This window comes from Thermobia domestica, chromosome 1 (genome assembly GCF_964235325.1).
Source record: "Thermobia domestica chromosome 1, izTheDome1.hap1.1, whole genome shotgun sequence".
Lineage (NCBI taxonomy): Eukaryota > Metazoa > Arthropoda > Insecta > Zygentoma > Lepismatidae > Thermobia > Thermobia domestica.
In genome coordinates, this window is record NC_137454.1 from 169,051,419 (window position 1) to 169,067,613 (window position 16,195).

General features: G+C 36.9%; 1 protein-coding gene across 2 annotated transcripts in view; it reads right to left on the minus strand.

Annotated features, from left to right (window-relative positions):
* Positions 1–2,881: 2,881 nt before the first annotated feature.
* Positions 2,882–16,195, minus strand: part of RpL26 (ribosomal protein L26) — a 39,558-nt gene continuing 26,244 nt past the window's right edge. For both annotated transcript variants that reach the window (XM_081766431.1, XM_081766439.1), the window contains exons 3-4: positions 15,519–15,659; positions 2,882–3,060 (exon numbers count right to left, since the gene is read on the minus strand). In XM_081766431.1, coding sequence (XP_081622557.1) covers positions 2,929–3,060; positions 15,519–15,659 — 273 coding nt within the window. In that variant the 3' untranslated portion in view covers positions 2,882–2,928. The remainder of the gene's footprint in view (positions 3,061–15,518; positions 15,660–16,195) is intronic.

Genomic DNA, 16,195 nt, shown 5'->3' on the forward strand with positions numbered 1-16,195 from the left:
TATTTAAGTTTGAGGAAGAGTGGTTTAAAGTCAGGTAAGGGGAATCGTAAAAGCTCAAAGTGATTGTATTTGCTGGTTGTTTTTGATGTAAACGGCACTGTATGTTGAGGCGGATCGACTATTTCACATATTGTAAAAAGTACAGAAAAATTTGGGCAAATCTTTAATTTGCCCATTTCATGCCGAGAACAGAACCCAACCAACCCCTGCGGGGCTTCTAACCCGTTCCTACTACTACTACTTATACTATGGAACCGTATAGTAAAACTGTGCACCTAATAACAATCTAACGTAACTTAATGTAATCCAACCAAATATAACCGAATGCAGTATATTTTGCTCCATTTTTTTCGATTTTCTAATTGGTCCGGCGATACAGCAGTAATGCCAAATTGTCGATAATACATTAATAATCATTATTAATAAATAATTTTTTAATATTCTGTAAAATATCAATTTTGCACTGTTTACCTTTCTGAATTATTATTTCTAATTTATATCCCTCAAGAAGCGAGAACCAAAGGTCTGTGTATCACAATATTTCGTGCTGAGCTCGCACGCGTACCAGACTCAAAGTCTATGACCATATCAACTTTGGCCAATATCGGACGAGTTTAACGCGTTTTAATGAAATTTCTTGATTTTACTAAGTTCAAGTCCAAATTTTCTGAACAGTATTTTGAAAAAAAAAAAAAAAAAAATACTGCTACCAGCTAGTCAGAGCATCAATGCAACTGTGTACTGTCAGCAGTTGAACCGTGCTTAAGGAAAAAAAAAAAAAAAAAAACTCAAGACTCTGGAGCCAGAACTTCTGAATCGTAAAGGGGTTCTCCTGTTACAGGACAACGCTAAGCTCCACGTGTCTAGGATGACCCGGGACACCATTCTACTTTGGATGGAAACACTATTGCATCCGCCATACTCCCCGGACATTGCACCGTCCGATTATCACCTGTTCCATTCCTTGGACAATCAGCTTAGAGAACGCCAGTTCAAATCCCTAGTAGAGGTGCAATATGCACTTGATACCTTCTTCGCTTCACGACCCACCAAGTTCTACCGCGATGGAATACATGGTCTTCCAAAACGTTGGGAGAAGGTCGTCGATGCTGATGGAGACTAGTTTTGATCTTCCAGGTATGCCTTAGGTCACATACCGATGTTCGAATGTGTTGGGTGAAAAAGCGACAGATTTTGCTTGGTTATCTTTATAGTTACTAATCTATCTTTATAGCTCGTCAAGATCTACCACCTTGCCAAGTTTGGTAAAAATTGGACGAGTTCCATCTTTCGCGCTTTAATGAAATTTCTTGATTTCACTTATTTCAAACCTAACATTGATAGCTAATAACTCAGAAAACAAAAAGCCTGTACCATAATGTTTTATACTGAGCTTCCATGCATACCAAGCTTGTCAATATTTACGATCATACCAACTTTCGTCAAGATCATTTGAGTTTAATCAAATGCGTCTTAGCGAAATTTCTTAACATCACTAACTTAAAACACAAATTTGATTAGCAATAACTCTGGAACCAAAGCTCAGTGTTAGAACGGTTACTTCTTGTGCATTTAATCCCAGGTCAAGTAAGTTCGTGGTAGACAACACGTGTCCGTGTTTTCCCGGGATACTCCCATTTCCTCCCACATTATCATTCCAAGAAATCCGAAAATTTGTGCAGAATCGAAAAAACGAAATTCCCGAAAATCTAAAAACAGACTTTTCGAAAAAGGCCATTCCTAGTGTTTACGCTTAACATTCTTATGTAATACCGACGTATCGAGAAGACTTTCGCTTAAAGTCACATCCGAACCGCTGCTTGGTTTACACTTGAAAGAAGGGTTGTGGTTCGACCTAGAATTGAACATGGGACGCCTTGATTAAAAGGTGAAAAGGAGATAAAACTAATGCAGATGGTTTGATATGTGCAAGCGTCATCATTAAGTTCACACGATTTAAAGCATTTTTCGTTCTTTTTGGTGTAAACAGTCAATCCTGCCAATCCAGTCAGTGGTGTGCACGCATCTGGTTCTTGAATTACTGGCTATGACACTTGGGGTTTGGACTCAGTCGAAATATCAACTTCAATGACAACTCTAGGACCAAAGATCTGCACAACAGATTTCAATATGCGTAGTAAGTTCATGAACAGGGTGTCTACTAAAATTCCAAAATGAAATTTCGTGACCTTTTCTTTACCAAACCATAAAATTTCGGAACATTCTCAAGAGGAAATCTGGATGCGAATTAGGCCGAATTTCATATATGCGATAGAAGTGAGCTTTGCTAGTGATTTCGTAGCATCTAAAGCCGAGCATAGACATCTTCGGTGGTGAATTTTGAAGTTTTATAGAACAAAATTTTCCAGTCTACTTATATTTGTATAGTATATATATATATATATATATATATATATATATATATATATATATATATATATAATCGTGACCGAAAAACTAAATTTCTTGACTTTCATGACCGTTTTCTGATTTCGTGACCAATAGGCACCCTGATAATGGTCTACCAACCACCGTATCAAATTTGGTAAAGAGCCATATGTGTACAAACCTCGTGAAATTCTACCAATTTGGACAAGATATATAAATTCTATGGACCGCGTACGATACATATATATTGTGCTTCTGATACTGACATTTTCTTAAAGAAAGAAAAAAAAATCAAATGAAGGAACAAAATGGGCTACAACGGTCGTTTTTCTACCTGTCAAGGAGAATAACGTGTTTTTAAAAAAATCCTAGGAGACTAAGATAAAAAGGTTAGTGTTAATCTTGCTACCAGATTTTATCTCTTATTTTGTGCTTATTGTATTCATAACTGAACAGTGCACAAAAACAATATCTGTGGGTAGTAAATAAACAGTTTGAATTTTTTTACTTTTATTTTTTTTTCCATTGTTACAAGAAACTTCACGAAGTTTCCATCGCTGTTTCTTCTGTATATTTGCCCTTGTCCTTTCCTAATGCAGCCAAACGGCCCTTGGCTCGCCTTTCGATGATCTTCTTCCGATCTTTGTCCATCTTCAGTTTCACGATAACTACCTGCAATACGGAAGTCAATGTATCACACTCTGCAATAATACATCCTCATGCCATCGTTAACACCAATGTGAATAAACTCAGCAACTTGGAAAGAATGAGACAATGAACAAACAAAAATATGTTCGAAAACAATACCAGACCGGATATTTTATACACTACCAATTGGATCTAAGTTATTCAAATAAAATTTCATAAGGCTACAATGAACAAAGATTGATGATCCATAAAGACAAATGAATTGATCAGGAAATACAACACTCAGAATTGCTTGTCGCTAGAGCCCCATCGTAAACCCTGTACACTTCATTCCCCATGCAAGCAACTCATGACTCCTTCTGCGATTTCAGGTACATAATTGAATTCTCAAATCCTCAGTAGATTTCTTAGTGAAACAAAAGTAGCCATTTTATGTTTGCATGATATTTAACGCCTCTTTGTTACAACATTCGTAATATCTGTAATTACAAATGTAGTTTATTTCTGCCAGTAGCTCACGCTTTCCCTTCACAAATTGGAAACCACTGCTCTATTCGGGAAAAAGGAACTGCCCGAGAAGTTACATTGAAATGTACTTTAAGATTTATCAACTGGAATTACTATAGCAAAAAGAAAAAATTGGAATCTCCCAGCGATATTTTTTAGTGGGTACATTTTCAAATAAAACTAAGATATCAAATAAATATTGTAGCTGGTCTAGTGGCTAGTCTCTGCTGGTCTTTTGGCTAGCACGCTCACCATCGGTACATGTAATCCAGGCTTCGATTTGAACTTATTATGATGGTTCATATTTTATCATAAACTGTAGATCTATAATATAGCCTTGGTGCTTAAAAAAACCGCTTAAGTTCACAAACATTGACTATTACGAGAATTATTTCAGTTCAATTTTAAGAAAATATATCACTATGCAATCAAACTCTACAATTTGAGCAGTACTAGTCAGTAGTTTCCAGTGGCGACAAAAATTACAGAAAAGAACTCCAAGACTTTTCCCGGTTTCCCTGAACATGTTCTGAAAGCTTCTGTATTTTCCTCTAATAAACTATGAAATTACACAACACTTACCTAATATTTGCACAAAGCAAGAAATTAAACGTCTTTGGAACTTTAATCTGTAACTTGTTACATGATGGTTTCGTCAGATATGAAAGGTAAAAGTCACAGTGCGACTTTACCGAAAACAGATGGGTGGATGTACACTCATGTCCAAAATGATTGTCGCGTATCTGTAACTGTCTTCTTGTAAGAATATAAGTTGATAATGATGTTGCGGGGCACTTTTAATACTGATACTGTATGTATAATCGGGAAATGTATGTTTGTGGTAAATTTACTAGGGAAAGAGTTATAAATACAAAAATTAGAATGAGTAAAACAAAATCTTACTAAATGGAGAAGAAAGTTTTATTTTCGTTTTATTGTTCTTATTTACTTCTCTTTTCACGTGAAATTTGCCACATACATGTCTTTACCGATTATACACATACTAACATTATAAGAAATATCGGACGAATTCGTTATCAATTATATTCCTAGAACAACATATTTGTAGACATGCGACAATAATTTTGGACATGAGTGTACAAAAAACTGGCTGTGGTATATTAACAACGTATCTTTAGGGAAAAAAATGTATTATGTAATTCATTTCACTTCTTCAAATTTTTTATTTCCTCATTAACATTCGGAATATCTTCCATTATTTTAATCTTCACAGCTTGGAGCTCATTCAGAATGATCTTTATTTTAATTTCTTCAGCTTCTTTTTATTCTCCCTCTTTGTCTCATCGCTGATTTGCTGTTTCTGCAAATCAAGTATGAGCATTTCGTGCATAAATCCTGGATTTCTTATGAATAGTTTCTTGCGGAAGTTTTTTCTTTAAAATTATCTGCTACACATTGTGCATTGACTGAAAATTTTTCTATATTTGAATTTTCATGAGAGACTATTATTATTTACATTTCCAAATCATCTTACTCTAAGGTATCAGATTTTTTTTTTTTTAAGCAAACATTAATCCAAACATTGAGCAATAGAGTGGAACGAAAACACTCAATATATTTTTTTTATTTTATTTCTAATAGTGCGGAAAAGTAACCTGTTGATAAGGTTAGCAAGTACAATAGTTTTATAAATCTTCTCTCTTCCAACATACCTGACACGATTTGATAACTCGAAGAGCTCCAAACTTTCTTATCCTTCCTGACCAATGACTATGCAACAGAATATATGGATAAATGTCAATGGCTCGATGGGCAATACTACTATTTTTAAGCCAGTACAAAACAACTTTCCTGGAAAATTTTCTGAGCCTCTATAAAATGTACTCGGCATGGCATGCTGGAACATTCTCAAAGTTCTCTAAGTTACGCAGAACTCTTAGTAACTCAATGATTTTCTAATTCGTTACTTTAGTGCCAGCCTTCAAATGCTCCATGCAAAGTAATATCTTCCTATACTAAGTAATACAAGATCATTTGTTGGTGTCTTGACATCTGACTTAAGGTATGCAGAAAAATAAAGCTTACATTAGGGCTATCCACTGAAATTGTGGACTTTTTAAAGTGCAAAGGTGAAAGCGATTAAAAGGTGGAAGATATAGTTTTTTTTTTTAAAAAAAAAAACGTCCATGTTAAACAACGATGTTATAAAATAGAGGATCTGCCCATACAACAAAATCGTGAAGCCATACGTCACAGCTTCGCCACACCTACTCTGCCCACTCCGCGCCACTAAGATCACAATGTTTCGAGCCAACAATCATGGCGGAAACGAGAGTAGCCAATCAGACGTGCCGCCTCAGACGATGCTCGGTTGTTTTTTGGCTTCACTGAGTTCATATGATGAAGATACGTATGGGCAATCCTCTATTTTATAACATCCTTGATGTCAAATAACGGGTGTACACTTGCCCCTTTTACGGTACTTCAGAATCGCTGAATTTATGTCTCTAACAATTGAATTAGTTCACTTCAATAGCACGGTGATAACTCATAACTAACGCGTATGCTATGTCACATTGAAGCTGCATTTTCCCGGGTATATTTTTATATCTGGGAATAAGTAATGCTCTGACATCTTTAGCATCAGTGCGCATTGATGTTATGTCCATTACATCTTTAATACACCATATATATATATATATTGTTATAATGCTATTTTTTCCTAAGGATCTCTGTAAACTACTTTGTTTCTTTTCCGAACTCGTACCCATTTGGATTGGAGAATCCACACTTGAGCACGGAACAACACCAGAAACATTTAAATTCTGTACAGATGAGGTACAAACAGTATGACATTACAAGTCACAAGGTACTGGCTTGTTTCCTTGAGTCAAAAGGCATAATTGTTCCTAATACTGAAATGGACATGGCCCTCTGCATATAATTTTTACCCTTCATGTGACTCGCTACCGCTTGCCATCCTAGGTTACTCAGCTAAAAGACCTCCAGGAAATATTGCAGTGAGCAAAAAGTTCTTCATCTGGTACTTTTCGAATTCATGATGAAGGATTATCTAGCAAAGAGAAAGGATTTAACGTGTTCTTGGATCACTTTGAACCTGACATACTTGTTATCTGCACAGGAACATTGGATATAACGAAAACCGAACACCACTATTACATCTCCTTATTTTCGATCCTGCATCTACAACTTGAACATACACGCTAAACTAGCAGAAACCTGTTACTATGGACTCCACCCCTCCTCTTCTTGACCGCCTTTCTATATAACAAATATGCTGTCATAAGTAAGTCTGTTGTTAACAACTGCATTAAATGTTTTTCTTCTGTCATGTACCTCACCATGATCCACTGCATATATCAACTTGCATTTACTACACTACTTCTTTCCCTTCTCGAGACAGCCGGTTTTTCTGTTAGTCGAGGAAGCGTTGGTAAATTTCTAAGGCAAGAAGTGAAAATGCTGAACTAAAACACGATCGCGCGCTTAATACACGATAATACTGCATACTCATTTTCAGGTTGCTGTTTATTTATTTGAAATTTCTCGTAATAATGGCTTTATTAACTTTGTGTTAACTGTTAGGTTCGCACATTTGGGTGTTTAGAGAATTATATATTCCAGCAACGAATACTACCGCGAAAGTAAACTACATTCCCACGACAAAAAGCTAACATTGAAGAGCTTATTTCTAAGAAAAAATAAAATCGTGAACCGGAACATTATTTACACGGGTAAAAGAAATCAATCATTGAAAATTCGCAGTTTCAAAATTCCCGAAGGTGCCTTACGGTTGATACACGAACACAAATGGCTGAACATTTATATTTCATAATAAAACATTAATTTCACATCCACAAACGAAATAGTAATTACTGAGGTAATGATGTAAGAACGAAAGAAATCTAGAGGGAGAAATAGAAGAATAACGAGAAAACCCGCCCACTCGGCGTTTATTTACCACAAAACCCATATCACGCACCCATGGGATGAACGCAGGAAATTTGGCCCAAAATTGAACGCTCTACCGACTACGCCATCGAATTTGTGTTTAAGTTATCAATTAAAATATATTACAATGAAAATACAGAAACTCAAACACGAGTAACCATATTATAAAATGATATGCTACTCTCAATGACTGACAAGAACTCAACTCTTAACATAATTCCCTTGCAGCAAATTACTGATCCAGCGTGTCTACTAAAATTCCAAAATGAAATTTCGTGACCTTTTCTTTACCAAATCATAAAATTTCCTAACATTTTCAAAAGCGAATTTGCGTGCGAATTAGGCCGAATTTTCATCCATGCGATAGAAACGTACTTTGCTTGAGATTTGGTAGCGTGTAAAGCCGGTCATAGAAATTTTTGGTGGTGAATTTTGACGTTTCACAGAACAAAATTTTCCAATATATACTTACATTTGTAGTTAAAAAAAAAAAATCGTGACCCAAAAGCTAAATTTCGTGACTTTCATGACCGTTTTCTGATTTCGTGACTTTTTCGACATTCGTGACCGATAGACACTCTGTGATCGAAGCGATCAAACGCAGCAGGTGTTTTACAGGAAGGGTAATGAACTCCTCAATTAGGAGGACCAATAACTATTGCAGTTCCGAAGAACTATGGAGTCACCACATTCCCAACGTCGGGAACCAAGATTTGAGGAGCTATCTTTGCCATACAGAAGGCTGTTCCATCCTTATGGTAGCAATTTGCAGTCGTCACCAGAGGCGCTAGTTTCGCGTCAGCAACGTGACACACGCAGTACTGAGTAGCCAGACACTTGTGTACAAGCCGTGCAGAAGAGAAACGTGAGCAGAATGCCGCCGAAAATCGATCCTTTCTGGGAGAGCTACATCGTAGCACTTTCTGAAATAGGCAACAGCTATAGCCGGATAAGAACACAGTGCAAGAAGAAAGGTTTTACAGTGTCTGATAAGGGAATTAATGCAGCCATCCATCGCAATGCAAACCCAGAGCAAACCATTGCTATGCGTCGTCAAAAGGGGCAAAAGAAGCAACCGCTCCACAACGCAGTCAAGACGTCATTGCCAAGGTCCGCCGGTTTGTAACCTAGGAGAATCCACCCACCCAACGTGACATAGCGAGGCGTGTTGGACGGTCAACTGCAACTGTACACCGAATCATACGCGACAATTTGGGACTCAGAAGTGTACACAAGCGGCGGGTTCATGGTCTGAAGCCAACGCGCATCGCAGAACGGCGAGTGGCATGCAAAAGGCTGTATGAAGGTTACCTGGCAGGTGACAAATGGCGTTATGTGATCACCTTAGATGAAGCATGGGTCTACTTGAAAACATTCCAGCAGATGCGTGCAATTCACTACCGCCGCAGTGATGGAACCGATTATGCAAATTGGATTCGCTCCTGCAAGGAGAGTTTTCCAAAGTGATTTATGATAGTAACGGGTTTCTGTGCAAAAGGAAAGCTTCCGATACACCGGGTGTCATCAAATGTCAAGGTGAATGCAGCGTATTATATAGAGCATGTACTGAAACCCATCTATCGCCAACATGCCCCGGCTTTGTATGGCAATGACACTGACAGAGTGTTCATCCACCAGGACAAAGCCAGCAGCCATACTGCCAAAACGAACGGTGGCCTACATGACACGTATGGAACAGGAGACAGGTATAAAGGCTATCCTATTTCGAGACATACCCGTCAAGTCACCAGATGCATCCCTTATGGACTTCTGTGCTTTCGGCCTCCTCAAACGGAACATCAATAAGCGTCGTCCGACCACACTTGGTGGCCTTTGGAAAGTGTGCAAGGAGGAGTGGGCGAAATTGGATCAGGCAGTGCTCAATAGAGGTCTCCTTCAGTGGAAACTACGATGTCGTGCAATCGTTCACCAACGGGGCTCTCACATCGAACATGATCGCTGGTGGAAACGGGGTTTTACGCCCTAGGGCACAGGTCTGTACTTCACTACCATAAGGCTGAAACAGCCTTCTGTAGTTATTTTACGACAAAATGATGCCATTAAGCGTAATTTGAAACTGCTGCCACATGAATCACAACATACTGATGATACAGTAACAAAATTCAATTAGCCCCTGGAATTCTACACTGATCTAAATGTATTAAACTGTTTATGCTATAATCTTTGTCGTTCTGTACAGGAATCCTGGCTTCTCTTTTGATTCTCATTCTACATGCATTCTTTCGAGGGAGAAAAATATTGAGAAACATAGTTCACAATGATGATAATGACTTGCAATTTAATAGTGTAAATCAGCATTTATCTGTTAATTGCTAGCTATTAAAAAATACACATTTCTCACGTACTTTCAATTATACAAAGCCTCCTTTGATGAATAATAAAAATCGCTTACTATTGTCGTTGAAATATTTCGTAATATTCTTCGTGTTCCATTATTCGCCCATCATCATCTACCACTTGGAAAACTTATAACTGGTCTGAGAACCGGTTACCATAAAAAAAAAAAAAAAAAAACTTTTTCTTCCTAGTTGTTATTGCTCTGGTATCAGTCAACTTTTTAGACACTAGAACTTAAAAATAGCTATACATAATAGAACTTAAAAATAGCTGTAGAAAAAATAGCTATACATAAGCATGTATTTAAGTGTGAAGAAAACCAGTACATGCCAGCACAGTTAAGAGAATATGGACAATGAATTAAGCTACTTGTTCCGGTTACCAAAGGAAACTAATTTTCACCAAGTATATTCAAACAAAAGCAAAAATTCATCTAAAGACAATTTTAAACGTTGTCTTTACTGGTTACAACCTGCGAGTTGCGAAAACTTAAAGAAAGAAAGCGAATAACCCCGAGAGAATCGATTACAGTAGAACCGATGCTGTTTTCCGCTCACATAATAATATAAATTTTAAAAAGATGAGAACAATCCAAGTTGCTCCCTTAGCTTGTACCGTTAATATTTAAACTTTTACTCTGTAACCGGCAACGAAATTTGAGCATTCGATTATGATATGAATTCAAACAAATAGAACAGTGTCAGTGGAAATTGTTTCTTTCTGTTTCTCTTAAAAGCTTAATACAATTTTCAAGCATAAATTTCACAATATTCAAAAGAAACGCTGATGTAATTCGCAACCGTTTGAGTGGAACGGCAGCCTCAGAACATCGGAAATCTCGAATGACAGTAACAAAGTTTTCATTTGTCATAATGGACGGATACAATAGAATATTGTTGTTTCGAGCATAACCTTGCGTTCAAAACTATGATATCTCAAACACATCTTGGGCATGTCAGCATTGTTTGTTGTCCACGTTCATTCTAATTGCATTATTAAAATTACATACATTGAACCGAAATGTACACCACGTACTTTCTCAAAATTGCTGTTTGGTTAAGATCAGCATACACTTAAGTAAGGCTATATAGAGAAAATTGCTCACAATTTAAGTCACAAGTAAGTTTTCTCATAAAAGAACTATGATTAAGAAAACACTATGCTCATTCACGTCAAATTGATTGTTCCCAGTTGACATCGATACATTCTACTTGTTTTACCAATTTTCAATGTGTATAGAGATTGATAGGCTTCCTTATAGACGAAATGACACGGGCATGGTATGATAAAGCGCAGAAACGTTAAAGTTTCACCACTGAAATGTATGATGTATGTCTGCTGGCAAAGTAGTCTAACAGCGCCGAAATTGAACAAGTTGTGAGGAGACTATATTGTAGCATTGTCCGATGCACATTTCAGTTGTTCCACAGTAGTTAAACAGGGCTACGAACAGATTTGTTGTTAAACGCTCCTGTGAATGCCATCTTGCAACGATATGCAAGAACTGTTCTCGTACTGTGAGACACCAAGTAAACCACATTTGAAACAAACCCCATTGAAGCTGACATAACAGTATTACGCAGAATTAAGATCCACTGGCAGCGTCGAAAAATTCACCAAAAGAAACTGGGCATCTACTTCTCAACCAATCATCCAGCATGCCATTCACAAGATGATCCGTAAGATGAATGTTCATGCACAGAAAGCCAACCATGTTGTGCAATGAAAAATTCTGAAAGGATATATCTGCGGAAGATCGGTGCAAGTTTGTACTTAAAATAGGGGAGGCGTTAATATATCTAACCAGCTGTGGAAAGATTCAACCAATTACGTAGTGTCGATGCAGTACAACGCAAGTAATTCACGCGATTTCATGATTGTGACTGGAATTAATTAAAGCTATGTCACGTTGCAATAATGTGAAGACAAATGATGCGTATTATCAGAAACGTGTTTTAACTGATATTTACGAAATAATCACATTGTATGGAGCGGACACCAACTAGGTAGAACTGTATCAGGACAAAGTCGTCCAGTAACAGCCAAAACATTGCTGGCACTACAGAAGAACTGAAGCTAGGACTGATATTCATGTTATGATCTTCACAGACATCTCAGAGAAGAGACCCGATACGAGCAAAATGGACGACTGTGCATTTGGAAAGACTGACTGTGAGACATCACCTTTCTTCTTGTAAGGTGTACACAGTTTTCGTCTCTGGATGGAGTTCTAGCAGGAATGGAATAGAATACCTCCTGTATATTTGTAAAGAGGTCCTCTCGAGTGGGAATTGTACAACCGAGTAAGAGTACTGATCGTACTACTATCCATTTCATAAAGATAGGCCCCTGACTTCGTGGTGCTGCCGTGACGTTCAGTCAAAACTTATATTGCATTGTCGTACCTCGTTGGAATTGCTGAAATGTTGTCTTTTCAATACTTAAGACATAAAAATTTTCTCTGTACTATGTAGTGAGAAAAAAATAAAAATTAATGAAAAAGTGCGTATTTTTTCGTACTTTTTTGGTAGATCAATGTTTAGAGGACTATATCTCAGAAAAGAGATCACGTGAAATAATTTCCTGTGCACAATATGTAGATGCATCCATTAACTGTAAGTTGTGAAAAGTTCAATTTTCATCACTTGATACTTTTTGTGTAATTAAAACAAATGTACGACGCTCTGATCTCCTTTACCATGGTAGTTAGAGAAACGTACAAAACACTGTTCGAAAATTTGGAAGTCTAGTGTTCCAAGTATTTGAAACTATTAACATAAAAAGGTTTAGTTGGTAGAGTATTTATTTTTTTAAAATTTTTTTTTACTTCAACATGTTCTCTGCGTTAAGCGGTGAGCCATGTTGCAGCCCAATCTTTAAATTCCCCGCGCTTATATGAAGAAACAGCATACAGTAAGTGGAAGTGCGGCAACGCTGTCGTGCAGTGTTGTCGCGTTCAGAAAGTTTGTAGCGCGAAGCTTACTTCATAAGAATGTAATAGGAAAAAGTATTTATTATAACCTTTCACAACATCATAAAAATAATAATAATGCATTACACATCTCAATTTAATCGAAATAAAACGTTGAAGTAACACATCCGAAAACTCATCTATTTACTTCATTCACTTTCGTAATGGGTTTGTTGACTCATCGCTGCTCCTGTTATCTTTCTGTATACTTATTAACAATGGCTCCATTTCTACCTCAAGATCCTGTATCAGTATACACACTTTCCAGCTTACGAACATGTTAAAGGTTAAAAAGAAATGTATCCTTGGCAATCACGTGTTCACCTAAGTTCTGCGATTAATTCCCCTGCCGAATGTACAATAACACAGAATGGGTCCTTTGTTTTCTTTCAACGAAAAAAAAAAAAAAAAAACAAAGCAATGAGTAGGTGACGAGGGCTGTATTTGGGTCTAATCACGTTGCACTGATTACGTCTTCAACACTTCCCTTCGGTTCGTAGGCGTCAAAAACTTAGACATGCACTCACACCATATGGGTTCATTGCAATGAGACGGACGAATAGGCATTTATATTTTCCTTAGTATATGTCGTGGCTTTTGATTATATATATATATATATATATATATATATATATATATGGATATTCCTTTACGAGCGGTGGTATTACAAAAAGAAGAGACAAAATTTTTAGGGATAATGAAATTGCAGAACTGATGAATGACTCCGACTCAGACGGTTATGAGTTAGTAATGAATAGTAATGACATTGATTATTCTGTGCTCAGTGGCGTATTCGGGAGTGAACAAGATAGTAACTCTGTTTCAAGTGAACCTGAGGCTGCGCCGGGAAAGAGAGAAAAAAAGTGTCGTTCCTATTCAAAGACAGATTCTGATGTAGCTTGGAGCGATAAAATTCAAGTAAATGCATACCCCTGTTTAGTGGTATCCCGGAAATTGATCAAAATGCTGGGCTATCTACAGAGTATTCCGCATATAAAGTGTTTCAGCTGTTTTTACCGATGAAGTTTTATAGTAAAAAAAAAGTTGAATTGATTTTGAGTTGAACGTCTTGTTCAGCAGTGAGGCTATATGAGACGTCGACCTACTGATTAACGTGGAATCCAAACTACATGAGCTTCTCCCAGGAATAGTAGTAAAAGTTATGAATCAATACGCAAAACAGCAGATTGAGAAAAAGAAAAAAATACTAAAACAAAAATCTGTTTTCTAAATGAAAGCGTGTTACTTTAATTAAAAACAAGGAAATTTTTACACTAATTATTCACATAAGCCTTGTACGGAAGCCAGCTTTACGCGGTTTTACAAATCAACTACGCAAGAGCTATTAGTATGTCTGTCAAGTGGTGGAACAGATTTTCTGTGAAGTGTAAACTCAATATTACATATCAACTAAGGTTGTATCATATAATAAAGTTTATGCTTGTATTTGTTTCTGTGCAAGTGTATTTTGTACTGCGTGCAGTAAGTGAAAAACTGATAAAAAGCAACAAATTTTCGAAGACCATCAGATGCAAATCCAAACAAAATAAGAGTTCGCTTTTCTAATTTTGAACATTTGGCACATTTTCTGTATATCCTGTTAATTTCTAAGAAATTGGTTTAAAATCTGTGGAGATAAAATTTTAAAAATATCTCTAAAAAGTGCCGGACAGTGTGCGTGACAAGTTTAAATACCCGTCCGTCTGAGAGTGTATACGCGCCAGGAAAATGTGGCAACGTAGCACTCCGTATAAACTGCGATAGCGAAGGGCGCAAAGCTGAGAAAATCATAATGTCATATTTGTGATTATTTATCTTTTAAAACAAGTCAAAACAGTTTGGTTGAAAAAGCTACTTTAAGATCTTTCTAAAAGTTTTTTAAGATTGTTAATACACCGCAGCAATTCAGAGATAATGATGTCTCACTTTTTACTGAATAACAAGAAAATTACTACGTGTTGAGTGATGAAATTTTCAGAACTTACAGGTAACATATGCATCTACATATGGTGCACAGGAAATTATTTCATGTTATCTCCTTTCCGAGATATAGTCCTATAAACATTGATTTACCAAAAAAGTACGAAAAAATACGCACTTTTTCATTAATTTCTATTTTTTTCTCACTACACAGTACAAAGAAAATTTGTATGTCTTAAGTATTGAAAAGACAACATTCCAACAATTCCAACGAGGTACGACAATGTAATATAAGTTTTGACTGGACGTCACGGCAGCACCGCCAAGTCAGGGGCCTATCTTTATGAAATGGATAGTAGAACACCACCGGTGGTAGAAGGGTGGTCTCTCATAGATGGCTGAGGTCGTCCATATGACTTTCATGTATCATATTCGAGTACAGGTTAGTAATCATTTACATCTTACTTTTACACTAAGTTTCGCCGGTGATCAGAATCCAAATTCTTCATGAGAACAGGAGAACAACCAGTTTACCAACATCCACATAGGAGAACCCTATACGGTATTGGCGATTACTGGAGTCAACCCTGCTTCAATCTGAGAATGGGTTGTGTCATCATATCTTGGCTAAGCAATATATATATATATAAAGAATATGATTAGTTTTCATTATTGTGGACCAGATAATACAAATTCCAACATATTTAAACAGCTTCCAACCATTTCTTATACGTATTACTGAAAACAAGCTGCTATGATAAATAATCTGAAGGAAGTTGATTTAAATACTAACTTTTGAGGGGTGTATTCCAACGTAAACACTGGCTCCGTTGGCCTTCTCTCTCTGAATTCGCTCAATAAATATGACGAACTTCTTCCTGTATACCTGAACAACTTTCCCCACCTGCTGGCCTTTGTAATGTCCACGAACAACCTGAAAGAAGATGAGAAAAATTGTCAATTAATATTGAGTTATAATAGTTTTCTTTTTAGTTTATGTGAAAGGAGCTAGTTTTCATTCCGTGATGATATAGAAGCTTTAAAGGATGGTTAATATAAGTGTTATTCATAATGACTTTCCCCATTACTAACACACTTTTACTAATGCACATACGAGTGATATCCAAGGACAGAGAAATTCACAAATGGCTGGCAAACCTGTGCATAGTTACGCAGTTCGCCACTAGTGCAACAGTTATAAAATGAAAGCAAATGAAGACAGGAATGTCTTCTGATATGCTAGATTTTCGTATCAAGAAATCGATTATTACTTGTACAATGAAATTTTACGAGTACGGCAAAGATCATTCCAGTGGGCACAGCATTCGTAAATCGTACTCTGCTTTCTAGGCAAAAGGATGCATCTGCAAGCTGCCGCCGCCCATCAGTTAAATGAGGAAATAGTAGAGCGTTTGTGTGCCAGTTCAGCAAGAAGTCCACACTAAGAGCAACCAGAGAACTGCAGATACC